We start from the raw sequence: 25,730 nt of genomic DNA on the forward strand, positions 1-25,730 counted from the left end.
GCTGCTGGTGTGATGCTGAAACGAGCCATTGACAGGGACGTTCCTGCCTTTCAGGTGCGAGTGCCTGCCGGGTTACAGCGGCAAACACTGTGAAGTGGATGACGACGACTGCGTGGGCCACAAGTGCCGGCACGGAGCCGCCTGCGTGGATGCTGTCAATGGCTACACCTGCGTGTGCCCCCAGGGCTTCAGGTACTGGGGCGGGCTGACACGGCACTCATCTGTCCTTCCTGGGAATGGGTGATCTGACACGGCACTCATCTGTCCTTCCTGGGAATGGGTGATCTGACACGGCACTCATCTGTCCTTCCTGGGAATGGGTGATCTGACACGGCACTCATCTGTCCTTCCTGGGAATGGGGCTCTAACACAGCACTGATCTGTCCTTCCTGGGAATGGGTGATCTGACACAGCTCTGATCTGTCCTTCCTGGGAATGGGTGATCTGACACAGCTCTGATCTGTCCTTCCTGGGAATGGGTGATCTGACACAGCTCTGATCTGTCCTTCCTGGGAATGGGGCTCTAACACAGCTCTGATCTGTCCTTCCTGGGAATGGGAGCTCTGACACAGCTCTGATCTGTCCTTCCTGGGAATGGGTGATCTGACACGGCACTCATCTGTCCTTCCTGGGAATGGGGCTCTAACACAGCTCTGATCTGTCCTTCCTGGGAATGGGTGATCTGACACAGCTCTGATCTGTCCTTCCTGGCAATGGGTGCTCTGACACAGCACTGATCTCCCATCCCATGGCAATGGGTGCTCTGACACAGCTTTGATCTGTCCTTCCTGGGAATAGGAGCTCTGACACAGCTTTGATCTGTCCTTCCTGGCAATGGGTGCTCTAACACAGCACTGATCTGTCCTTCCTGGGAATGGGTGCTCTAACACACCACTGATCTCCCATCCCATGGCAATGGGTGCCTCTTGTCCTGTCCCTGCAGGAGGTTGTCACAAGTTGACTGGGCACAGGGCCTGGTGATTTTGGGGCAGTGCTGTGTGAGTGCCTGCCCCAGCCATCCCTGCTAACACACTGAGCACACCCCCTAAGACATTCTCATAAGTTATATGGAGATAAACCCTGCATGTCCAGAGTGAGCAAAGGATAATAAAATTGCATTTATGAACCCTCACAACTGGCTGCAAGGAAAACTGGAGTCTGAAGATTTTGTGGCAGTGTCTCTGTGCCTCTTGGACGAGCTCAATATGACTCAGGCTGTAAATTTCCAGCCTCTCATTCTGACAGCTGCCAATATATCTGACTCCTGGAAATCTCTCTGTCTGTCAAAGATAAGTGTGCTCCTCCAAATGGATTCACTAATCATTGCCTGGGGCTGGATACTGGCTTCCTTCCAGCTAAACCTTTTCTGTGTTTGAAATACATACATGAGACAAAGAAGGAGTACCTGAAAAGATCAGTCTTGACAAAGCAGAAATTGCATGAACACTTATAAATCATCTTCTCTGCTTTGTATCTGCAACTGTTTTCATTCTTCTTGCTTTCATTCTTGCTGTTTTTGGGGTTTTTTCCTTCCCTCTCAACACACATTTCTGTTGCAAAGCAGACAGCCTTCCCTGAATAGGCATTGATGTATAACATGATGTCAGCCCACGGTTTCACAGAATCAGACTTGTTATTTGCAAGGTATCAGCTATCCTCTGAATTTCAAATTCATACCCTTCTCTCCATGTTTCACTCTGTGCTTCAGTCCATTTGATGGCCTTAGGGATCCTGCAGATTGGTGGCTGGTAAGGCTAATGTGACTGTGGGATGTAAATCCTCAGTGTTATGTAGTTGTTAGAGTTGAGAAAGGGGATTGCAAAGCCATGTCTGGAGTCAAGGGTAACTCGAGCCAGTCATCAGATGGGACTGACTGGGAGACTTGCTGCAGGTCCCCTGATTTTTTAAGGCCTGTAAGCACTAGGCAGTGATGAATATGAGGGGGGTTTTTTCTGGGAAAGCAGAGTCACAGTGTTTGTGAGAGATGTTCTGAGCTGACACAGCTGGGTGGAGCAGCAGGGGTAGGTGGGACACTGGTCTGGTCCCTTCCCATGTACCAAAGAGCTCTATTGGCCATTTAGGCAGTGCCCCAGGTTGTCTGGTTTCACACCAGGGGCATCAAGAGCAGAACCTGGAACAGTCCAGTCTTCTGTCTTGATCAAATGAGGGGGTCTCATTCCACTAACAGTCCTCCAAGTAGAGGAAGCATCTTTCTACACAAAGCTCCAAAACTCAACTACCAGCTTAGACAGCACTCCACAGCCCAAGGCAGCCATGGGCAAGCAAATTAATCCCACTGCCTCTCAACAGCACAGTCGGGATTAACTTGAGTTCTCCTATTTGCTTTCTTTTCTTTCCACTAGTCCATGTCACTTCCCTAAATTTCCTGTGCAAGATGCAAGGAAGACAAGGGTCTTTGGGGAGAAAAACCTCACACTGAGCACTACCACACTCCCTTTGCCAAGGCAGACAGCAGGATGGAGCCCCATGTGTTCTCCATGCAGACTAGTCCCTGATCTTGTTTGATTTCAGGATTAAAATTCTGCTAACAAAATATGATCTCATTATTCTTTCCATGACTCAAACCTTTTGTAGTTTAAAGGCTTGCTGCTCTGAAGGGTGTTCTGAGGTTTGGGATTTTTCCTGTTAAGATTACAAATTCAAATATGGTGATTGACAGAGTTCAGCCTTCTGATGTTCAGGGTTACAGACTCCCCTGTCCTCACAGCTGCCTTGGGCATGGTGATGTGTGGCAAGGAGATAACTCTGCAAGTGTTTGAAGGCTGCAAGTGTTGATGAAAAGGAGAGAACACAAGGGTTGGTCTGACAAAGGTAACTAGGAGACCTAAGATGATGATTAATTAAGTTTTTTGGCTAAGTATCAGGAATAATTTTCCAGCAGTGAGTTTGCAGTGCCCTCCCAATTATCCAGAGCTTATGCTGTTGTAATGAATGCACAGGCCTATAATGATTTTATGGTTGTCACTACGCTGTGTGTCAAAGCCACTTGGAGCCACACACTAAAAAGATGTTCAAACTTCCATCCTCTCATGGCTGAAAAAATGGCACTTGGGTAATTCTAAACAGTGTAAGTAGGGCCTCATGTACAATGAGGCTCTCATGACAGCCCCAAAAATCAATAGTGGCACCATGCACATACTCTCCTATTTCATCCTTTCCCATTCACTGGTCAGGTGTAATTGTGCTCCTTGCAGCACCTTTCCTTAGCACTCACCAACTTCTCCCAACTGCAGAACATGCTTTCCTCCTGAAAAGTTTGCAGTGTTTTCTTCCCAGAATAGCACTCATTTGCCCCCTGCAGATGAAAACATTTTAGAGAATTTGTGAGCCCTGCTGAATAAACCCCAAGTTCTCAAAGCTTCCCTCCAGCAATCAGCCTCACAGTAGTGTTGCCTGATAAATGCTGCTCTGGTGGGGAAGCACACATTAAGCTGCAGAGCCTGATGGAAGCACTGCTTCTCTGTGGTGCAGATGCTTCTGAGTTCTCCACTGGGACAGATTGCTGCAAGGAACTCACAGTGATTATTTAAATAGATGAGATTGTACCAGGCAGAATGGACTTGGCCAAGCTATGGAAGTCAGGCTGTGTTCCACATTCCATTGCTGGGAAAATAAATCCTATTAATTATTTCTAAATATATACTGTTAAAAAATGTTTAAAATTAAAAAGGAAAGGGCCTTGACAGATACTGTTGCTAATGTAATTTCTAGGTGCCAGTATCAGGAGAGCTGCCCTGGTAAAGCCATGCACCAGAGGGGTGTCACAGCAAGCAAAGGTGTGCAGGAGCCATATCAGGAGCTTGGGGAATCTTTCAGAACAGCACTAAGCACAGACACTCTGGCTTCTTCCAACATTTGCTTTCTGTTAGTGGAGGCTCTTGCAGGTCACATGGATTTTTTATTATGATTATTTTTAACTTCCAAAAAATTAAAATTATATACACTGAATTTTCCTTCTGTTTTCTCCTTGCTGCCGAAGACAAAATAAAACAATGGGCATTAGGTAGAGTGAAGCTCACAGGCTGGGCTAGCAGTGCTCAGTTCTGCTGGTACCTCTGGAAAGGGGTCCCCTTGTTTGCCACTTAAAAGAGCAGAGTAGACTCAAATCACAGATCTAGGATGGGGAGGTCTCAGGTTTGGGCTTAAATGGCTCACAGATTTCACTGGGAACCTCTGCAGGGGACAGTCAGGGTGGAAGCTGTTTCAGGCAGGCTGCATGCCTTGCAGAGCTGAAGAAGCAGTGCAGAGGGCAGTACAGGCTGCTCTCAGTGTCTGCCTGGCTTGTTCCCATCCAGCACAAGATTCCTGCCAGCACTCAGCTGTGCTCCTTTCACATCAGGCACACAGTGGCTGGGCCTCAGAGCTGCTACTCCAAAGCAAATGGCAGTGCTGCTGGATTTTGGCTTTTACACTTTTCAGATCCTGTACTGCTTTAGTGTGTAACTCTAAAACTCCATAGCCTCTAGCTCCTGTTCTCCCATTTTATTCATATTTATTTCCTCTCTAGGCCTGAAACTCAAAGAAACCTCACTGTCTCAGGCCCTGAGAGATGTAAATAGTGAATTGGGGGGGAGCAAACTTGGAGTAAATTACTTCATTACCTGAAGCTGTAATTGGAGGATTAACCCCTGATATGTAAATGGACCAAACTTAGAACTGTATGAATAACTCATGACTGTCATCCCACCTGGGTCACCAGAAACTTGTTGCCGTAGAAAGAGAAAAAACAGCAACAAGGCACTCTCTTACTTGGTGCAAGAAAGAGCAATTTATTGAAGGAAGCCATGGCTTTAAATAAGGTACTTTGTGAAAAACAAAATACAGGCAATTCATTGGACAGAGAAAGAGACACCTCTTCTCCCTGGCTTTCCCATGGATCTAGCAGGTGTTTATCTCTGTTATGATTCTATCTCTTGTGTTTACAGTAAATAAAAAGTCTCCAGCCTGGGAAAAATCCTGGCTGGAGCTGAGAAAGTTTCACGGCCTGAGAAAAAGGCTCAGAACCTGAGAAAAAGACCTGGCTGAAACGTGCCTAGGCCTTCAGCAGAAATGATGCCTCGGGGTGGCTGCCTAAAGCAAAGGCTAGACAAGTAAAGAGAATGAAAGCAGGTGTTTATTTACTGAAGGCCTTGCGCTCGAAGGCGTGAGGGCGCGCCGTGACCCGCTGTTCGCTCTGTGCCCGCAGCGGCCTGCTGTGCGAGACGCCGCCGCCCATGGTGCTGCTGCAGACCAGCCCCTGCGACCAGCACGAGTGCCAGCACGGCGCGCAGTGCGTGCTGGTGCAGCACGAGCCCGTCTGCCGCTGCCTGGCCGGCTTCGCGGGACCGCGCTGCGAGAAGCTCATCACCGTCAACTTCGTGGGCAAGGACTCCTACGTGGAGCTGCCCTCCGCCAAGATCCGCCCCCAGGCCAACATCTCCCTGCAGGTTGGTCACACGCTCCCCGAGCGTGCCCGGGTGTGCTTGTGTCCCGTGCTGGCAGGGCTGGCCAGCATCCTGGGGAAACCAGCCCGTTTCTGAGCCGCTCCTACTCTGAATTCACTGAAATGTGAAGGACAGACTGAGGCAGCAGTGTACCTTTGTGGGCACACATCCTGCCTCCAGAATCTGACTGGCAACACAGCCAGGGATGATTCAGGAATGCTCCATGTCTTCCTTCTGATTCATAGCATTGTGTTTCATCCTGTACAACTTGGTGTTTAATGTCATGACATAAAACAGGCTGCTCTGACTGACCTCTCTGGACAGTATTTTGCTTATTCAACAGACAAAAGGCCTGGGATTTTGTTACAGGCCTAAGTTCATAAGACAACTGAAAACTGGTTCTTAAGTGAAATGGGAAGTTGACCTTTGTGTTTGAGCCCACCCAAGGACACCAAGACCTTTTTGTGCCTCCTGGCTCTTGCTCTCATTTCTGGTTACATATATGACGTATTAAAGTATATTTGAATTGCACGTATTATTTTGGTTTGATTTTAAATATAGGTTTACTTCTTTTATTAATAATTCTCAAGCAATTTTACGTGGTTATGAATGTTTCACAGGTAGCCACAGACAAGGACAATGGCATCTTACTGTACAAAGGAGACAATGATCCTTTGGCTCTGGAGTTGTACCAAGGACACGTGAGGCTCATCTATGACACCCTGAACTCCCCACCCACCACAGTATACAGGTAAGTGGCTAAGCTCTGCCAAGACAACTGACTTCCAAAATTGGTGGAGGAGAGGTAGGATTTTTCTGAGCAATGTGCATCAGAGAAAAACTTCTTATTTTACTTCGAGGTATCTCTTTTATGTATGTCATTAGATGAGAAAGTCGGAATAAAGACTTAGCTAAAGGCTGCATGGGTAAAAACTGACACTTACTGGCAATACCAGTGATGCTGTGTCCTCCTGTAATTGTAGAAAAATGCATTTTCTTATCTACTGTGAAGTTTTGGTTTCTGGTGAATTTTGTCCTTGAAATAGTTCAAATTAATCCATTTCTTTGTTGATATCTAGCATTAAGTGACTGTACCACAACAGAACAGTGAATGTGCAACTGCAGGGTTAGAGTGTCTCAAATAGTAGAAGGGCTGAACTCTTCTACAGGGTGAATATTTTTAAGGAAATTCTTGCCTATAACTACACAACCACAAAAAAGCACAAATGGCAAAGGTAGATTGTAGGGTAATTTGACCTTCAGACACTTGGCTTTTGAGGATATGAAATCCACAGGTTTTATTCACTAGTCACAAGAAAGAAAAGCAAATGCAAGGAGACATTTCTTTAGGAAGGAGGAATGTGCTGCCTTTTTTGCCCACAGTTCCTTCAGCATCCCTCTCCTCTGGCTGTTATTTTCAAGCCCTGTTGCTCCAGTTTACTCTGAGCATAGATGGAGTTGTGACCACACAGACAGAGCATTTTGGCACTGTGTGCAGCAGAGCAGCAATTCCTGCTAGAGCATCCTGCTAGGGCAAGGGATAGGGTGGGTGTCATCACGCATCACCCACCTCGTATTTTTCTCAGAAACTTTTCTCATCACTTGCTAACACTTGAGCTTCCCAGGGAATTTTCTTTAGGAGAAGGGTGACATTTTGAAGAAAATGAAAACATTCTTTCTGTATTATAGTAGACTGGATAATACCAGTGCAGACATGTTGCCAGGAAGAGCACTGGCTTGTCCCCTGTAGGAATGAAGGAAGTAAGTTGCCCATGGTTTTCACCAGCTGGATGGAGGGGTGTGAAAAATGTCTCTGTGTGTGGTAGCTCATCCTAAATGATCAGCTGGTAGAGCAAAGCTGAAGCTGATAAACAGTTTTATGCTGCTAATTAGAAAGCTCGTTACGTGTGTGGGCAGCACAGGGTGACAGGTCCGTGTGGGTGTTTGCTGGCCATGGTCACAGCACAGCAGACTGGGACAGGAGCTGCTGCCACCAGCACAGAAACAGCCCTGCATGGATCTGCTGCCTTCTGGCAGAGCTGCCAGGGGTGGTGGGTGCCGTGTCCTCCTTGTCCCCACGCCCTTCGCAGGATCAAGGAGGAGGGAGGGCTCCATTCACACTGACACCTCATTACCATAAGATTAATGGCCTGTTCACCACATCTTGTGTGCTGTGGTCTGCTGAGATGCCAAAGAAGCTGCTTAATACGATGCCCTTTCTGAAATGTCACTCTAATCTTTTATTAGTTTAAGGAGTGGAGCAAAATGGGATTAGCATGGAGCTTGATGGGAAAAGATTAGGTTGATTGAGAAAAACTGCAGCTGAAGAATGTCAGAAAGGGCCTCTAAATAGATTAAAAGACTTGTTTTCCTTAAAGGCTGAAGAAGGAGCAGGAAAACCTGCTTGTCCCCTTACAAACATAGGATTTAATGGTAGAAGGCATAAGTGGATCAGGTTTGACCTCTCTGTTTGATTTTTAGCTAAGGCATGAGCTCTCTTTGGCCTAAGACATGACTTCTAGCTTGGCACAGAGTTTTGACAGGAAAACACCAAATAAGAGAAAATCCCCCATTTCCTTTAGTAGCTTGGACAATGGTCAATTATTTCCATTATCCAGGCATTGGCCATCATTTCTAAATTGTGTCACTAATACCTTCTGGATTGTTTAGAGGCTTTCTCAGGGGAAATTAAAGTCTGCTTATACCTGGATCTGGTTCCCATGGGTTTATCTGGACTTTTATTTGCATTTCCTTCTAATCTGCATTTTGATGAAATGAATGGCTGGTTCAGTGTGATGCATTTTATCTCAGCATGAAGAATTTGGGAAAATCTTTTCTTCAACTGCTACAATTTTCATTTGTCATTAAAAACAAGGTTGCCAGGAGAACCTGTAACATCCTGGTCTCACCACTGGTAAAACAGTTTGCCTTCCCCATTGCCTCCTCCCTGCTGTCTTGTTTAGACACCTCATTTCAGTTCCAGCAAAAATGAACTGTTTGCCTTTGCAAAGCTCTGTTGAAGGCTATTAGATTAATTTTCACAGCCATATCATGTTCTGCTCCCCTCCAAAGCAGTCCACTTTTTGGCCTAGATGAGCAGGGTTTGGCTCTTGGTTTTCCCCAGAAGAGTCTGCCAGAAGAGGAGGAGGCCTTAAAACACTGCCTGGTGGGAGCTGTGCCAGCTCCAGCTGCAGGAAATCTGTCACTGACCTGGTCCTGGGTTGTAACTGAGATGTTTCTCTGGCTATTTCAGGTACTCTCAGGATGGGATGTGGGAAGTCATTGGCAAGCCACATGATCTGTAATTGCTCATCAGAGTCTCCACGATAAGATTTATTAATAGTACTTATGAACAGTAAAATTAGCAAAGTGCTTGGCTAATACAGGTAATATCCTGTAGGGATGAGATAAAAGCTGTTGTTTGGGGAGCCAGCAGTGAGTCAGTCACACTTGGTGGTATTTTTCCACAGGGATGAAGCAGTCCCTGTGTTGCAGTGCCAGGCTGTGCCCCAGCCCCGTGGGACAAAGCTGGGGGAAGGTTTGCAGCACACACACTGTGAGCTCTGAGGGGCTCTGCTGCAGGGCAGGGATGTGCCATAGGAGTGGATTGCCAGGAAAGAGATGTTCATTTTTAACTCCTCTGGGAAGGCAGGTTGGCCCTGGCTACCAGAGGGAACCCGTTCCTGTATTTTAGTTGCTCCTCTGAGCAGACTGAACCAGGACTGCATTACCAAGTCAGTCTGGAAAAGCCCAAGATAACTAGCTGTACATTCAGCTTTGCTTAACATGTGTTTGTTCCTGTGGTAGGTTTGGATAGGAAGGTTAAAGTTGACATTGGGCTTCTCTTTCATTCCAGTCAGGTAAAGGTCAGCACATGTCCAGTGAAAAAGACTACCTAAAATTCACTGTGATTATCATCAAGTTAGGGAGAAATACAAGTTAATCCATTAATAGAATACAAGGCAATGACAGAGCTCACCCTTTAAAAGAAAATCTGTCTGATCTTTTACTGGAACCTGTCACTTGTGATCTGCAGAAAAATGGTTTTTCCTGGATGTCAGAGTAAAGCTCTTACAAAAGATCCATTTTTAAAGTAGGATTCCTAGTTATTGTTTCTCTTATTCTATTTAAATATTCTATATGTGGACAAATGAGAACATGAATCTGAGTGCTTTATTTCTCTCCTGGTTTCTGCACTGCTCAGAGTTACTCCTCCATGTCATGGCAGTACTTGGTGCCACTCCAGCAGTGAGTTCTTCAAATGAAGTAAATCTTTTACACAATGTTGTACCTTAATTTAAAGATGACAACTGGTAAAGAACATGCTGCTTTTATTTACTACCACAATCCAATTGTTAAAAGTTTGAATTAACAAAGAACAGTTCATTTCATAGTTCCATCATTCAGCCATTGACACTGGTATCTGTTTAACTGTATTCTATAGGGAGAACTCCATATTTTCAGTCTTTTTTCCCACATCTGTTCCTTGAGCCAGAGATAAGACCTTACTTGTAAACTTTTCTCCAATAGATTTTATGCTGCCATACAGTCATATTGATTTGGATGCTGAAATAATCCTTCCTAATAGAAATGGAAAACAGAACTTTGACACAAACTGCTGATGTAATTCCCTCCAGAGTTCCCAGATTGCCATGTTGCATACAGACTGTCATATCTGGTAAAGAGCAAGATGCAGGCGTCGTTGGTGTAAAATCATGTTTTCATGCAGAGTTCCTGACAGCAGTGAAAAAGGAGGCAGTTAGGAAAAGATAAGAATGAATTATATTTGTCTTTCTGTAGAGACTACACCCAAATTGCATTATAATTCCTTTTAAAAGTATCCTTGCATAATCTGCTTTCAGAAATGCTACATCATTAAATATATTCCTTGTAGATTGTATCATGCAGTTCTCATGGTCTGGCTGACTCTTACATAGCATAGATGGATGTTCCTGTGGTTAAAGAAAAAGGCCTGAAATGAAGGAGCTTACATTCCTACTGTATCTGTTTCAGATGTGATGACTGCAAGATGACAAATTAAATCTGGTTCCCTGTGCATGCTAAAATGTAGAGAAAGGCACGAAAAACAGGAAAGGTGTTTCAGAAATGTGCTGCAGGTCTCTGGAGGGTGAGGTTCCTGCTCCCCTGTCCCTCCAGCCTGTGGAACAGCACAAGGTTCTTATGCTGGTGGCGTCTGCAAACTCTTGTGCCCTTCAACTCCCTCAGGCTGTGCTTGTGGCTCTGGAGTTGGTGTCCAGCACTGTCCTGGCCATGCCACTGCTGAATGGATGTGCTGCTCCCCAAGGACTTCAGTCCTCCACTCAAATTTCTGAGGTTGAACAGTTGCTTTGGTAGTGGAAGAACATCCACACCTTCCACAGAGAGGGATTTTGCGCCATTGTCTCTTCAGCTGATATTGCTTATCTGCAGTAAAGCCTGGGAGGCTTCACCATTAATTCTCTGCCTTCTGGGGAGGAATGTGCTGGAGGAGTGAGAACATTAATTATTCTTTGGATCATTATTAGAGCTTGTCAAACTCAGTTTTTGGCAAAAGTGTCTTTGCAGAGTGCACTGCATGACTGGTCCTTTTCTTCCTAACACCTTCACAGTCTGCAGCCTGTGCTGTGCTCATCCCTGGTGGGATGCCTGTTTGATACTCTGCATGGGCTCTAAATAGGCTGTTTTTCAGACATTTCTGTGAGGCATCACTGAGCTCTTTACAATTCTGCATATTTGCAATTCATTTTATTCTTTCTATCACGCACTCCTTATTTTTCAGGTACCCCTTAGGGATTCTGTATCAAATATAATGAAGGAAACTGGCATTAGTCTCTGACCTGCACAGGAAAAATTGTAAAATCTGAATGTACTTATAGATCTTGCATGAGCCAAGGCAAAGGACAGATGAGTTATTTTTTTACCTTTATAAAGGGCTCTGGAGTATTTAAATGGGAGAAAAATGGCAAGTATGTGTGAGTTCTTGTCAAGCTACAAACATTGCATTTCCTAGTTTTTCTTGGATTTTTGTGAAGTAGGACAGTGAAAATGTAAGGTCAAGACCTTAAAATATCGTTTAACTTTTATCACTAGGTTGAGATTCAAATATTTGCTTTCATGAAACATGGAAACTTTTTTTCCTGCTGAGCTGAAGCTTAGGAAGGGTAAAGTTTTGTCCTTTAGGCTGCCAAAGGACTTTGCAGGCAAAATCTTGTTAAGCTGAATTAATTTTTTTCTTTGTAAATCTCTGCAGTATCTCTTGCAAGAATGACAGTTTCTCATCTGCTCTCTGTCTCCACCCAGCTCATTATCTTCAGCTCAATGTCTGAGTACCCAGAAGCTGCAGACCCACACTTCATGTCTCACACATGTATAGGGTGTTTCAGAGTGAGCTTTTTGCCAGAAGAAAACAAAACCTTTCACAAAGTGAGCCAGTGCTGGCCTGTCTGTGGTACCAGGTACAGCAGTTAGGAATGGGTCATCTAAAGCCACTTGTCCTGTGGTAATGACAAAAATAAAAGTTACATTCTCTGAATTCCAGGTCACCTTATTCAGGGGCCAGAGTCTGGAGCTGTGAGTCTGCACTCAGACATCCCCTGTCAGCAGAGGCCAGGCTGGAGAAAGGTTGCAAATATCTTCTAAAGGCATTTTCCTGCTACACCATAGGTCACTGGTCCAGTAGTGCATTGCCAAAGTTGGTTAATACTGATTGCATCAGAGGAAGGTTGAAGTGTTTTCATAATAGAAACTGATGGAATAAACCTAATCATAATCAAAATTACTTTATAAACTTCCTGTGCACTAATGACTGGCTCATGTCTTAAATTGTGAGGTTTTTTGCCTTACAAAAACATGTAGCAAGCTAATATGTTTATTTTTTCCTGCCTGTAAATTTCTTGTGAACATGATGAGTAACACAAAGCTTAGATGTGTACCATGTGTGATAGATTCATATCCCATCTATGGCTCTGGATCCAATCGATGCAGCCTCTGCTGGAAGCAGCACACACAGACCTGGAGCTGAGGGAGATCAGGAGGTGCAGGATGGGTCTGTGCAGGGTAATTTCTGTGTTTCTTCCCAGTTGGAAGTGGGACCCACAGCATGCCCCAGTGCTGGGGGGAAAGGTGGGCATGGCAGCTGTCAAACAGCAATGGGTTTGGTCATTTCTGTGGAAGGAGAAGATCCAGCTGTATGAACATTGCTATAGTGAGATGGAAACAATTTCTAAATAGACATGATTTTTTTTTTTTTTTTGGGCTTAGCCTCCCGTTTCAGGTAAAACCCATCATTCTCTTTCAATCTGACTGGATGCCCTGTTAATTGTACTCTGCAGCAGCCTTACTCCCTGCTGCTAATACCTGCATATTTTCCAGAGCTGAAAAGGGGATAGATGGTCTAAAGTACTGCCTGATGTAACAACTGTGAAGGCACCTGGTGGATTTTCTCATCAGAACCTGCGATTTGATAACCAGCTGAGTGGCAGAGCTGTTTTTCTAGAAGGTGACCCCATGCACCCTGCTCTGTTCCAAGCCCTGGTGGGGCCAGGGGCTGTGTCACAGCCTATCCTGGTGTGTGACACTCAGCTGTACCCATGCAATGCTGGGGAGGACATGGCACTCAATAGCACTGCAGAATCTTGACTCTGTATTTCATGGGTTTGTAATTTTGTCTGGTGCATGTCAGTGTGAGGACACCAGGATGTGGTAGCTCCTGATGCCACCGTGTGCAGTGAGGAGCCAAGGCATCCTGGTGGAGAGGCTGGGCAGGGAGCAACGCTCTGATCTGTCTCTCAGGAGAGCCCTTGGACTTCAGAAGTGCATTCCAGCTGGTTTTACTGCCATTGCACTTGCTTTAACACATTCTCAGCAGAATGAGGTATCCAGCTCTGCTGGTGCAGCTTCTGCTCCCAGCAACTTCTGCTCCAAGCAGTGGGGCTGGAGGAAGCTGTGAGACCTCACCCAGGTCAGGGACACTGTGAGAACCCACTGCAAACAAGCAATGTTTGCCCTGGCTGGGTGAGTGACCCTTTTATGAATCATCTTGGGAAAGGGGTCAGGATTGTGTTAATTGCATGTAGCAGGAGTGTAAAAAAGGTCCTTGCTTTTCCCTTAGAAGGTCTGTAATACAATGACTTTCACTGCTGGCAGGGGTGCTGCAGGAATTGAATTATGGCTGGAAATTAGATATGCATAGCCTGGCCAAACGATCATTAAGGGAGATATGGTAATCAGCTGCCAGTGTTCAAGGGCTGTAAACACCAGGAAGAGAAAGATGGCTTATTTGGGTGGTCTACAAAGTTGTAAGTAGGAGAAAAGGTATAAAACCAAGCAAATTAAAATGGAGGTATCAAGGCAAAAACTCTTAATGTTGAGTACTCTCAGCCTGAAAGACCTAACACTCAAGTCATGTAAAACAGGATTGAACATAACAAAAGAGTATATTTGAAGCTGAAAGTGAACTTGAGTGCTTTAATATTCCTTTCACCTCTTATTTCCCTAGTCCTGTGTTTCATTAGCATTTTTCATACTTTTTTCTCAACATGTGGTTTTTATTCAGCTCCTGAAGATGATAGTGCTTGAAGTGATGTGTTATTGTGGAGGTAGCACAAACACCACTCCAATTATGATTTTGCCTTTGTTGCTATGGAGAAGTTTAAATCTATTTTAGGCCAAGGACTGATTATAGCTGGAACTAAGGGTAGGAGGTAAGTGTAGCTTGGAAAGGTGAGAACCCATCACTGCTGATACCCGCAGTCAGCCTGGCACCGTGTGAGTTTCACAGCTCCCAAACTGCTGACATCTCAGCACAGTTCCCTGCAGCTCTCACCTTGAGCTTTTCATTTTGGTACCTCTTCTCTGGTGCTGTAAGCTCCTTAAACTCTTTTGGGCATGTATTCTTGTTTATTGCCTTCTACTTTAAATGTTCTCAATTATCTAAGTTCAGTGTTCCCCATGGCCTTCACCCCCCAGTCTCTTACCATCCTTGTGTTTCCTTTGTTTTGTGTGTCAAATGAGGCGTGTACCCATTAAGACAGAGGTCAGGAAAATCTGGAGACTGTAGCTAATGAATTAATGTTCTCATTTGCATAATTGATGGTTATATATCTCCTCAGTGACACAGTTTGCTGTGATACTTAAAGCTATTTTTGGTTTTGACTCCTCTGTCCTGCTGTTCTCTGCTGTCTACAATAAAGGTATATTACTAGACAGCGAAAAAAAAAGCCTGACCTCAAAGCCCAAATTTTACAAGTTCCAACTGAATGCTTTAATCCTTTAATGCATTTCTGTTCACTGGCATATTTATAGTGGCTCAGCTCTAAATATCTCATGGGTATTAGGGCAAGGGGAGTCAGTGTTTAAAACATCTGTGTGTGCTTGGGGCTGGAATAGAGGGGAAAGAAAATATATAGGGGGAAGAAGAGAAATAGCTGAAAAATGAGAGTGGAAATCAGTTCCTTCCTGTATTCCCTGGGGTTTTATGCTTAACACACATCCCTCTCCCTTTGCCTCTCTGTGTTGTGGAGTCTGGGCTGCCAGCAGAGGCCATGTGCACTGTGTGCAGTGCCCTGTGCAATGGCTCCACTGGCTCTCCTCGCTGGAGCTGCTCTGGCAGAACGGGAGCAGAGAGCTGCCTCTCAGGGGAAAGTTTAATTTCTCTTCATAGAGCCTGTCCAGTGGCCTCCCTTCCTGTGAGGGAACACAAGGTGCTGGACCCAGGGCTTTGGAGGCTGGGCTCTCCTCACATCCCAGCAGTTTCCTCTTCTTTTTGCCAAATTTGACCAGATGCCACGGCCAGCTCTCCATGAGGGTAACCCCAGTAAGAGCAATGGACTGGGCTGTGCAAGGCATGCAAAGTGAGCTGTGGAAAGACGGGTGTGATGGAGAGAGAGGAGGGGTGCTGCAGATGAGCACAGTGGGGAAATGCCAGACCAGGTGTGTCCTCAGCAGCTGCCGAGCACGACCCAGAGCAGAGGTGCCTGGCTCCTGAAAAATCCTTTTGCCTTAGGCGAAACTTTCGCTTCCTTTTGCTCCTTACTTTTCAGCAAGTTTAATTATGAAATTCCTGGAAATCCTTACTTACACTTCAAGTACTTAGTCTTTAATCGTAATTCCTGCCCTTTTTTCAACAAGGATATGTAGGAAACGATACAATATCCAGTGGCGTTGGCACAAATCGCTGCGGTTGGAAGCCAGCTAAACTTTGCTGGCTGTATTAGCGGCTTGGGAAGATCTCAGGAGCGGCGCACGGTTTGTCAGCGCCCCGGGAAAGGCACGGGTGCGGCTCCAGCTCCCCGGGCTCTTCCTGCCGCACCTTTCGGGTCCCCTCCTGGTGCTCGCTCGCACGGGTTGATTCGGCTTTACTGTGACTCGGGGCAGCCCGGGCGGAGCGGGGCCGGGACCGGGAGCGGGGCCGGGAACGGGAGCGGGGCCGGGAATGGGGCTGGGAACGGGAATGGGAGCGGGGCTGTCCGCTCGGTTCGCGGTGCCACGGCGCCCTCTGCTGCACCGCGCTCCCGGACCGCATTCCCGGCTCTCATCCTGAATTCCCGGCCCACACTTCACATTCTCGGCCCGTATCCCGCATTCCCCGCTCTTATCCCGCATTCCCTGCTCCCATCCCGCATTCCCTGCCCGTATCCCGCATTCCCAGCCCGTATCCCGCATTCCCCGCTCTCGTCCCGCATTCCCTGTTCGCACCCCACATTCCTTACTCGTATCCCGCATTCCCTGCTCACATCCCGCATTCCCCGCCCGTATCCCACATTCCCAGCCCGTATCCCGCATTCCCTGCCCGTATCCTGCATTCCCTGCCCGTATCCTGCATTCCCTGCCCGTATCCCGCATTCCCTGCCCGTATCCCGCATTCCCTGCTCACATCCCGCATTCCCCGCCCGTATCCCGCATTCCCAGCCCGTATCCCGCATTCCCTGCCCGTATCCCGCATTCCCCGCCCGTATCCCACATTCCCTGCCCGTATCCCGCATTCCCTGCTCACATCCTGCATTCCCTGCCCATATCCTGCATTCCCTGCCCGTATCCCGCATTCCCCGCCCGTATCCCACATTCCCAGCCCGTATCCCGCATTCCCTGCCCGTATCCCGCATTCCCTGCTCATCCCGCCACGTTCGGGGCGGACAGCTCGGTGCGGGGTGGCCCCATAAACCCCGACAGGAGGCGGGTGTGTCCGTCCCGCGGCGGCCCCAGAGGGAAGAGCCCTGTAGGAGCCCCGATCCCAGTGGGATTCAGCGGGGTTTGCACGGGACCCTTGGCAGGGCGGCTCTGCGGGGCCCCGATGGGAGGAGCGCACAGCGTGCGCTGCTCAGCGCCCGCCGCCCTTCATCCCCGGCCAAGCCACTGTCTCCGGCTGTCTCCGACCACTGCCGGGGCTCCGAATGCTCTGAGGAGAGTTCGTGCAGCTTTTCTCTCACCACTGGCCTCTCCCCCACGGTTGTCTCCATCTCAGAATCCTAAGGCGTCTGAATGCCTTTCCGTCAGCAGCAGCAGCAGTAAGTGCTCTCACACAAGTATCTGCTGGCGGGGGATTTCCTGTCATCCTGGCTGTCCACATGCAGCTTTTCTATCATATCTCTGTGTCTTCTCAACAGCAAATGAGTGCTTTGCCTGTTCTAACTTTATCTGCTTTACAAAACTGCAGTGTTGTGTGATGGCTGTGAGTTACTTTGTTTCTCAAAGTTCAGGCAAAGATTATTTTAATTCCGGGTTAAAAAGTGAAAGAATCAGAATAGAGTAATACTCATCCATGTGTTCCTGCAGACCGGGACCTCTCTTTCCAACAAAAATACCAGCTCTGGGTGTGCTGAAAGGCATCAGCACCGTGTGGGGTGGCTGCTCCCATTCCCAGGACTCACAGACTTTTGTTTGCCTGCTAGTCAAGGCATAATCTGGAGAAAGCACACTCTGTGGAGAGTAGGTGATGGATGCCTGTGAAATCCTGGCTCTGGGAACAGCCAGTCCTGCCAGATGTGATAATGTTGTCCTCTGACACATGGCCATAGCTTGGCCTTGTGCAGATAACCATGTGGTTTGTGTGTTAGCTTCAGCTATTGATCCTGCTGGGGAAGGGCTCCAAATCCTACAGCCATCCATCCCACCTCCACAGTGCTCAGCTCTCACAGCCTATGGGGTTTGGCTCCACTTCTCCCTTTCATTGGTACTTCTGCACAGATTAACAATTACACGTGTGCATTTCCATTTATCTCACACCTTTCAGCTGGAAGTCCAAGTGTTTCCCCCTGGGAACCAGGCATTGCAGAGAGCAGTGAGATAAGCAGGGAGCACAGAGGGATCACCCAGTCGGCGTTGCCCTAGCACAGCTGCTCCTTGTAACACAGCAGACACTTAGCAGAATTCCAGAGTACCTAAACTCCAAGTCCAGAGCAGCTGTTTCCAAACTTCCTTGAGCTGCCAGTCCACAAAGTGCAGTGCCCAAGGTGTGGCCCCGCTGCAGTGCACTCAGGTGGGGTGCAGTGGGGACAGGCTTGTCCTTCCCAGGGGCACAGGCTCAGCCCCTTGGGCAGTGAGTCCAGCCACAACCTCTGCCTCTCATCCTGGCCCACAAACTCACTGCCTTTGCCAGGGCCCTGATACAACTGCTGTGGTCCAGTGTCTGCTGGACCAACTGCATCGTGGTTTTGTTCAGTGTCAAGCCTTCATGTTTTTTTCTTTAAAACTCTTGGAACTGTACCATCAGCTCCAGGTTCTTGAGTTCTCCCCAGGACACTCTCACCATCTTGGATATGGGCAGCAGCCACAGCCCAGTCTTCCCCTGCAGGTCAGGAATGAGTGATTAAGCCAGCAGAGCTTTCCTGGGAACTTTTCTGTGGCAGAACTAACTTGTTTATTTATGTAAAGCCACACCGTACAGGTGCTCATACACTGCTGTCTGTTACCTTATGACCTGTGTAACCTTACATGAAGTTTTGAAGACCTGTGTGTTTGTGATTCATCCCAAAAACCTATGGAGAGAGCAGGACTGCAGAGGCCAGCTCCAGTCTGGAACAGCAGTGTGCTCCTCTCAAACAGCACATCCCCAGAAATGCCTGCAGTGCTGACTTGCTGCCTGACATCTCTCAAGTATAATTGGTTATGTCAGATCTACCATAAAACACTATAAAAATGAAACTTCTTCCAGCAATAACTGAATTCCAGTAATCTCCAAGGCATGTAATCTGTTTGTGAAGGTCCTATTTCCTTGCTGCAATAGCCTTACACATCAGCCCTGCAGGACTGGGTGCTAAAGACGGGCACAGCATGTCATCTAGGTTGAGAGTGGTCACATCTAAAAGGTGATTCACATTTAGAGATGAGTGTGTCTCTTCCTCTCCACTGACAGTGAAGAAAGTGTGGGTAAACAGCTCTGAGACATTGATCTTGCATATTTACAAATCACCTGAAGGGAACCCGACCTGTGAAATTGTAACTTCCTGTGAGAGGATGCTGAGCTCATGCTTATTTGAATGAGCAGAAACCCAAAGTTTGACATTGTGCTATGGTGTGCACCACATGTGCAGCGATCCCAAATCCAAGCAGTGTTTTAGGATGCCCAAAGCTGGTGTGTTCTGTCATTGTCCACACATAACAGCACCCCCAGCCTGAAGGGAGCAGTCTGGAAAGGGTGCTCACAGGCTGCACTGTGCCTGTGGGCAGTTCACAGAGCCCACAGGCTCATTCCAGACCTACCACTACTGTTATCAGATTGTTGTTATGCCCTGGTGTCTGAGTGCACATGGAACAGATACTGTGCTTTTTAATTACACCTACAGCAGTGGGAAAATCCCATCAGATCTGTGACTACCACCCCAGTTTGAAACCCAGGTAATCCACCCTTGCCCCTCCCTGCTTCCAGGAGTGCATGAAACTGTCTGGTTGTTTTAGAGAATTTCACCATGCAGCATAAAGGTTTGAGAGCTGAGGCTGCCCTGAAAATAAAAGAAAAAAGATTGCGTGATGCAAATGGAATGATATCACTGCATCTTTTAATGTCTGAGGGAGTGCACAGGAGATGAAGGTGAAGATTGTTTGAGTGCAGACTAGGAGGTTGCTGCAGGCTTCATGCATCTGAAAAATCAGTGTTAAAAACAAACCAATAAATACACACTAGTATAACATCTTGTCTGCTCAGATGGCTGCCTGCTCCCTGCCTCACCACCTAACAATTCCTATTGTTTTATCTTCAAGCTTCAATCTACACCTTAACCTTAAAAAGGAGTAGCAATTTGTCATTTTTCCTCGTGTTCAGGTAGGATTATCTGCTATTGAACAAAGCACACAGGCCATTTATGAGCCAAAACCTCCTGAATTCCTTCTCTGGCTTTAAGAACTTCAGTCTGTCCTTACTCCTCAGTTCATAGTTCCAGAACACTTGTGCTGTGAGGAGATGCTGGTTTCAGAGGCTTCTGCTGTCTCACCCCACACTGCAATCTCTCCTGACCCATGTGAGATAATTAGAGTTTAAACCACCCGTACGAGAATTTTAAAAAATTATTTCAGTGATCCAGCCTGCAGCATGAGCACCAAGCAGTGTGACAGAGGGCAGCAAGCTGTGGCTGAGAGCACAGGATGGGATCTTTTGGTAGTTTTGTCACCAAAGCCAGTGTGCCATGTAGCTACACAGTTGCTTTTCTGCCCTGGGAAAAGCACCTGGAGTGGCTGCTCTCCTGATGAGCTGCCCTCTGAAGTGTTCCACATGTGTCAGCACTGTCTGCACAGGATCAGTGTCAGTCTGCTCCTCCCTGCTGGAGGAACTGCTGAGAACACTCTGACTGCAAACTCCAGCGCTGGGCTGTGCAAGGTGTACCACAGGGACACAGGATGTCACAGAAGCAGAGGCTGTTCCTTGTTCATCTTCTAATTCTTTTTTTTTTTTTTTTCCCTCTTACTTTTTAGTGTGGAAACAGTAAATGATGGGCAATTTCATAGTGTGGAACTCGTGATGCTGAATCAAACCCTGAACCTGGTGGTGGACAAGGGGGCTCCCAAGAGTCTGGGAAAGCTCCAGAAACAATCTTCTGTCAGCCTCAACACACCCCTCTACATTGGAGGTACCGTGAGTTGCTCTAGAATTGAGGTTTTAACATGTTTTCTCAGAAACAAATCATCTTCCATCCTGTGGAGAAAGCTCTCACACAGCCACTGCAGGAACAGCCCACTTGGCAGTTCAGAAGCTTCCAGAACTGGCTGGCACCAAGGTGTCATGGCTGAAGTGGAAGTGGATCAGCGGGGGTATCACAAATTGTTATGGCAAAAAAAGCAAACTAATAGTCAGTGAGTTCCAATATACCATAACTGAGCAGTATTTCTGCTGGAAGTTTTATGGAGGTCTAAAAATTGGAAATTGGGTAGAGGTGTCTGATTAAAAAACATCTTAACACACAAGCTAAGAACACCTTGGGTAATAGTTTTCTCATTGGAAACTGAAGCCACAGTTTTAGACAGATATTAGAATTGACCAAACCTCAGTTAAGAAATTTTTTCACATTAAGTACTGAATCTGGAGGGAAGAAGAGGCCAAATGGGGTAGGGGAACAATGCCCAGAATAATGACTATAGCACTGATTAGGTGTCTGGTTACAAGAGACAGAACAAAGGCTGGTTTCTGCCCATTGGATTGTTTTTGCCAGAACCCCCCCTAGTTCTATTCTGGACTGAATGTTGAAATCTCTCTTTCAGTGACACGGAGTTATTGAATTTTTAGTCAGCCTATTCCAAATACAAAAGTCAGCAGAATGGTAATAGACTCAAAAAGTCTTTGAGCCTTTTCTAATGAGATCATTGAAGCCAACTCACAGCCAATAGTAGAAACTCTTACCAACTTCAGTTGGTGCTGGTCAAGGCTTTTCTAAATAATTTTCTTTAATAACACTTTTCTAAAAGAACCCTGAATATTGCCCTTGTAAAACAGAAAACTGGCTAATCTTGCTTTGTACAGAGCTGAATCTTTATAATTGGTTCCTATTAAGAATGTCACAGGCTATTAAAGAGCATTGTGCATCAAAGATAATCTGCTGGTGCAGAGGCCATCACATTTCTCCCTTTAGCACAGCACAAAAGACACCAATCCTGCAGCAATTTATACACAGGGAACTTGGGAATTAATCCCATGAAAAAGTTTTGTTAACGGATGAGCATCATGGATCAATACTAATTCTCAAAAAGTACCTAACAAATTCTCAGGAAAAACCTGAGGTCTGGAATGAAGGACTGCTGGATACCAGGATCCATGGCCTCAGTAAAGACTTTTGCTGTGGCCTATTAAAATTCTCCTGCTTTTTTCTAAACCCCCCTGTTCTTCATGTGCCACCTCTTCATGTGCAGCCCTCCCATGGAAGCCAGCTGCCCTTCCTCTGCAGGTGATTTTAGTTATAGTTGCCTCAATTACCCCAGAGCAATTGCTCCTGACCTACAGTAAGGTTAATACAGACATGAACCTTCAGGTGCTCACAGTTTTGTCCACCTCACAACCATATCACCTGTTCTAGCAACTTTCCTCCTAACACTCAGTTAAACAGATGCTGGATTTGTGTTAGGACCACCTTTAACAATGGTATTACTTATAGACAGCAAGTTCAGAGGCCTCACATGGCTGAAAATGGAAGCATTGCCTGTGCTAATGCAGCTGTACATCCAAGCTGGCATCAGTGGGGAAGGTATAAAACAACATCCAAAAGAACCTGCTGGTTCTTCATCCAGCTGTGTGAGCCCTTCCAAACCCTTGAACAAGATGGGAGGTGCTCACCACAAAGCCTTGGCCTGGCCCTTGGAGTGCTGTTCCCTGTCTTTAGAGCCTTCCAGCACTACTTTCCATGGGATGCATTCTTACCACTCCCTGTCTTAACACTGTGACCCACTAAAGCCAAATGAAGGCATCCTCAAACCTTTCAGAAGAATAATTGCTATTAAACTGTAGAGAGAAGGAACATTATCTAAGGACAGGAGCATGTGGCTACCAGGCAAAAAAAAAAAAAAAAAAAAAAAACAAGGTTTGGTTTGGTTTGCTTTGGTTTTTCTGGATTTTTTTTTGTTTGGGTTGGGTTGGGTTTTTTGGGGTTTTTTGGGTTTTTTTGTTTGTTTGTTTGTTTTTAGTCATGTACTTCTTACAGATGATTGGGCAAGTGAGTTTATTTTTTTCTTTCCATTTCCAGAATGAGCAATGAGATTGTGCTACCTTATAAAGGTCCTATGCAAATTAATTATTCAAAGATTTTAAGGGGCTGTGACAAAAGAAGCTTCAGCAATTACAATTTAACTATTATTATTGTAAGTGTAAGTGAACCTTCCCCTTTTGCTTTTATCTGAAGGGATCCCAACCTCTACTGGATTATCATCCCTGCGCCAGGGTGCAGACAAGACACCAAATGGTTTTCATGGATGCATCCATGATGTCAGAATCAACAACGAGCTGCAGGATTTCAAGGATTTACCACAGCAGTCCCTGGGAGTCCTTCCTGGCTGCAAATCCTGCAACATCTGCAAGCACGGGATCTGCCGATCCCTGGAGAAAACCAGTGTGATCTGTGAGTGTCACCCAGGCTGGATGGGCCCTCTGTGTGACCAGGAAATTGGAGATCCCTGTCTTAACCACAAGTAAGCTCAAACAAACGGTGATGGGAGAGCAAAAGCTTTACAGCTAATGCATATTTCACATTTCATCTTGCAAAACCACATCTGACTGTGTTTGGAGGTGCTGGGTCCCCACATGAGGTTATTGACAGTTGTGAGTCTGCATCTGTGGCAGCTCTCAATTTCCACTTCTTGTTCAGATGGTGCTGACTCACCAAAGGAGCCAGTGGTCCTGAAGGAGTTCAGCTGTTAATGCTGCAGGGCATTCCTTCAGCTGTGACTCTAGACATTAAAATACAAAACCTCCTGTTAATGGGCATGGCTTAACCCCAGGAGGTGGGTGCCTGCACAGATCCAGAGCAGAGCTGCCTCTGAGGGGGAGGTACACATTTTGGGGTTTTCTCCCAGCAGCACTGAGCCCAGTCTTCAAACTTACTCCCTGAAGACCGTTATGCACTCCAGTGTGAGCAGTTTTAAATTTCCCAAATAGCTGCCTTAAATACTACACTTTGAAACAGCCCTTTAAAGTGCAAGTTTAAAGAATAGCATGGTGTTGCATGTGAAGGGAGCTTGAGTGTAAAGTATTTACAGTTCAAAGGCTCAATAACCACATCTCCATCAGAAACACGGGATGAATAGCTTTCTTATGGCCAGTACACAGGAAACAGTCCCGTGCAGAGCAGCAGGCTGCATATTTCAATGTTGTTTCATAAGCAGATGGAAGTACTTTTGTTTTAGAAGTTACTTCAGTTGCTGTCTTGGAAGGCTCTTTTCATGAGCACATGCTTTTGACAGGTAAATTGATGCAGTGAATAATCACTCTCAGAAATTTAACCTGGCAAAGGCACCATTTTAAACTTGCTTCTGGTTCTAATTCTGCAAAGTACTGAAGTCTGGAAGGTGTTGAAAAGCACCTGACAGTTTACAAACCAAAGGTATGAAGACCCAAATGTTTCCTTGAATTTCCAATGTCAACACAAAGCTGCTGTGGTTGGACAGAGAAAAATAAGGGAGCTCCAGATGTTTACAGGATGAGGGATTGTTCCTCTCATAGTCCAGGGAGGGTGAGGCAATGATGAGCATAGCCCCTTGCTAAGGAAAGTAGCTGTGTGTATTTTTAATGCTTGCACACTGTCCCACCTTTCCTGAATCACTTCAGCCTTTTGGAGCTGGCTCCCTAAAGCCCTGCCCGGTGTATCCAGGGGAGTGTGGAGCCCTGCTGGCAGGTGTCTGCTCCAACACTCACTGGTTAATCTCACTGAGGAAATGCACCTGGTAAAGATCAGGCAACCTCTGGTTCCTGTGGCAGAAAATACTGCTCTATATGGACTGTGACTCCCTTCATTACAGTATTACCTGACTGAAACTGCTCTTATAATCTGTCCTTTTTAGTTCAAGGCTTAAAAATTAAATGTACAAAAATTTAACAGAAACAGGGAATAATTTTAAAGTACTAGAGAGAAAATAAAAATAAGAGAGACGTGGGCTTATGTCAAGTTGCATTATGCCAAAGGTTTATAAGCCCTGAGCAGCTTTTCTTTGGCTGGAGAGAGTTGCTTTCCTCGCTGTTCTCAGCCCATTTCAAGTCTGCCCCTGTCCCAGAAGGGGAGACAGTGTCAGAGAACTTGCTAAGGATCAGCACCCCACCCTGTGGTGTTCCTCGGAAATGCCAAAGCTCGCTGCAAACCTCAGGAGCCAGGGAACCCTCGACTACAGGTGCCTTCTGATAAGTCTGTGCATAGCTTTGCCACAGGCACCTTCATTTATCACACTGGTTTTCATCACCTGATATTATTTGTACAGTAATCTGCTCTGGAAGCCTGGGCATGCAGCTTGATTGTTGGCACTTAGTTCCACGTGCTGGTGCTGTAAATGTGAGCTGTCTCGTGTGCATGCCAAGCCTTGGTCTGTGCTCATGGAAGAGCCTAATGTTTTCTACCTAGGTTCACAAATTCCAAATGTATTCTCTGAATGTTATCCAGTATTCACTGAAAAATCACAGTTTTCTCCAGAGTGTTTGACACTGAGCTGCTGTTTTTGGATTAGTGTCCTGGAATTAAATGGGCAGAAATGCCAAAATCAAACATTTCTGGGAACAGGAACTTTCATGTCTAGCAAAGAGCAGCACTAAATGTTTCTGTTTCCCCAGGTGTCTGCACGGTAAGTGCACGGCGGCCGGCGCTGCTTACACCTGCAAGTGCATGGAGGGCTACACGGGCACCTACTGCGACAAGAAGAACAATTCCTCAAGCCCCTGCAGGACTTTGAAATGCAGCCACGGGCAGTGTAAGGTGTCGGAGCATGGGGAGCCCTACTGTGAATGTGACCCCGGCTACAGCGGAGAGCTCTGCGACAGAGGTAGGCTTGGTCCCGGGCTGGAGCTGTGCTGCTGCATTCCTGCTTTACACCTAATTTACAGCTGCTTTACACCTCTCTTCCCTGCAACTCGGACTTGTGGGCAATGGCAAATAAAAGATAAAGCTAAGCCAGCCTCTGCAGAGCAGTAGGGAGAACAGAACCACATAACAGTAGGTAGCTGCTATCACATCGAGAAACGGGAACATGGAGCAAAGAGTTTTATTCTCTGTCTCCTGAATCCTCGATCTTTGCTGCTCCCAGGATTTGGGTGGGACGTTTAAAGAAGAGGTTGTGAGGTTTACCCTCAGCAAGCAGGGATCAGTTATTTGCATTGCTGGGAAGGGAGGTCTT

General features: G+C 46.4%; 1 protein-coding gene across 3 annotated transcripts in view; it reads left to right on the forward strand.

The window, feature by feature from the left end:
- The window catches only part of SLIT3 (slit guidance ligand 3), a 463,613-nt gene that overhangs the window by 433,166 nt on the left and 4,717 nt on the right, over positions 1 to 25,730 (forward strand). For all 3 annotated transcript variants that reach the window (XM_056502336.1, XM_056502338.1, XM_056502337.1), the window contains 6 exons: positions 55 to 192; positions 5,207 to 5,447; positions 6,065 to 6,195; positions 20,349 to 20,503; positions 22,760 to 23,045; positions 25,171 to 25,379. In XM_056502336.1, coding sequence (XP_056358311.1) covers positions 55 to 192; positions 5,207 to 5,447; positions 6,065 to 6,195; positions 20,349 to 20,503; positions 22,760 to 23,045; positions 25,171 to 25,379 — 1,160 coding nt within the window. The remainder of the gene's footprint in view (positions 1 to 54; positions 193 to 5,206; positions 5,448 to 6,064; positions 6,196 to 20,348; positions 20,504 to 22,759; positions 23,046 to 25,170; positions 25,380 to 25,730) is intronic.

This window comes from Oenanthe melanoleuca, chromosome 13 (genome assembly GCF_029582105.1).
Source record: "Oenanthe melanoleuca isolate GR-GAL-2019-014 chromosome 13, OMel1.0, whole genome shotgun sequence".
Classification (NCBI taxonomy): Eukaryota; Metazoa; Chordata; class Aves; order Passeriformes; family Muscicapidae; genus Oenanthe; species Oenanthe melanoleuca.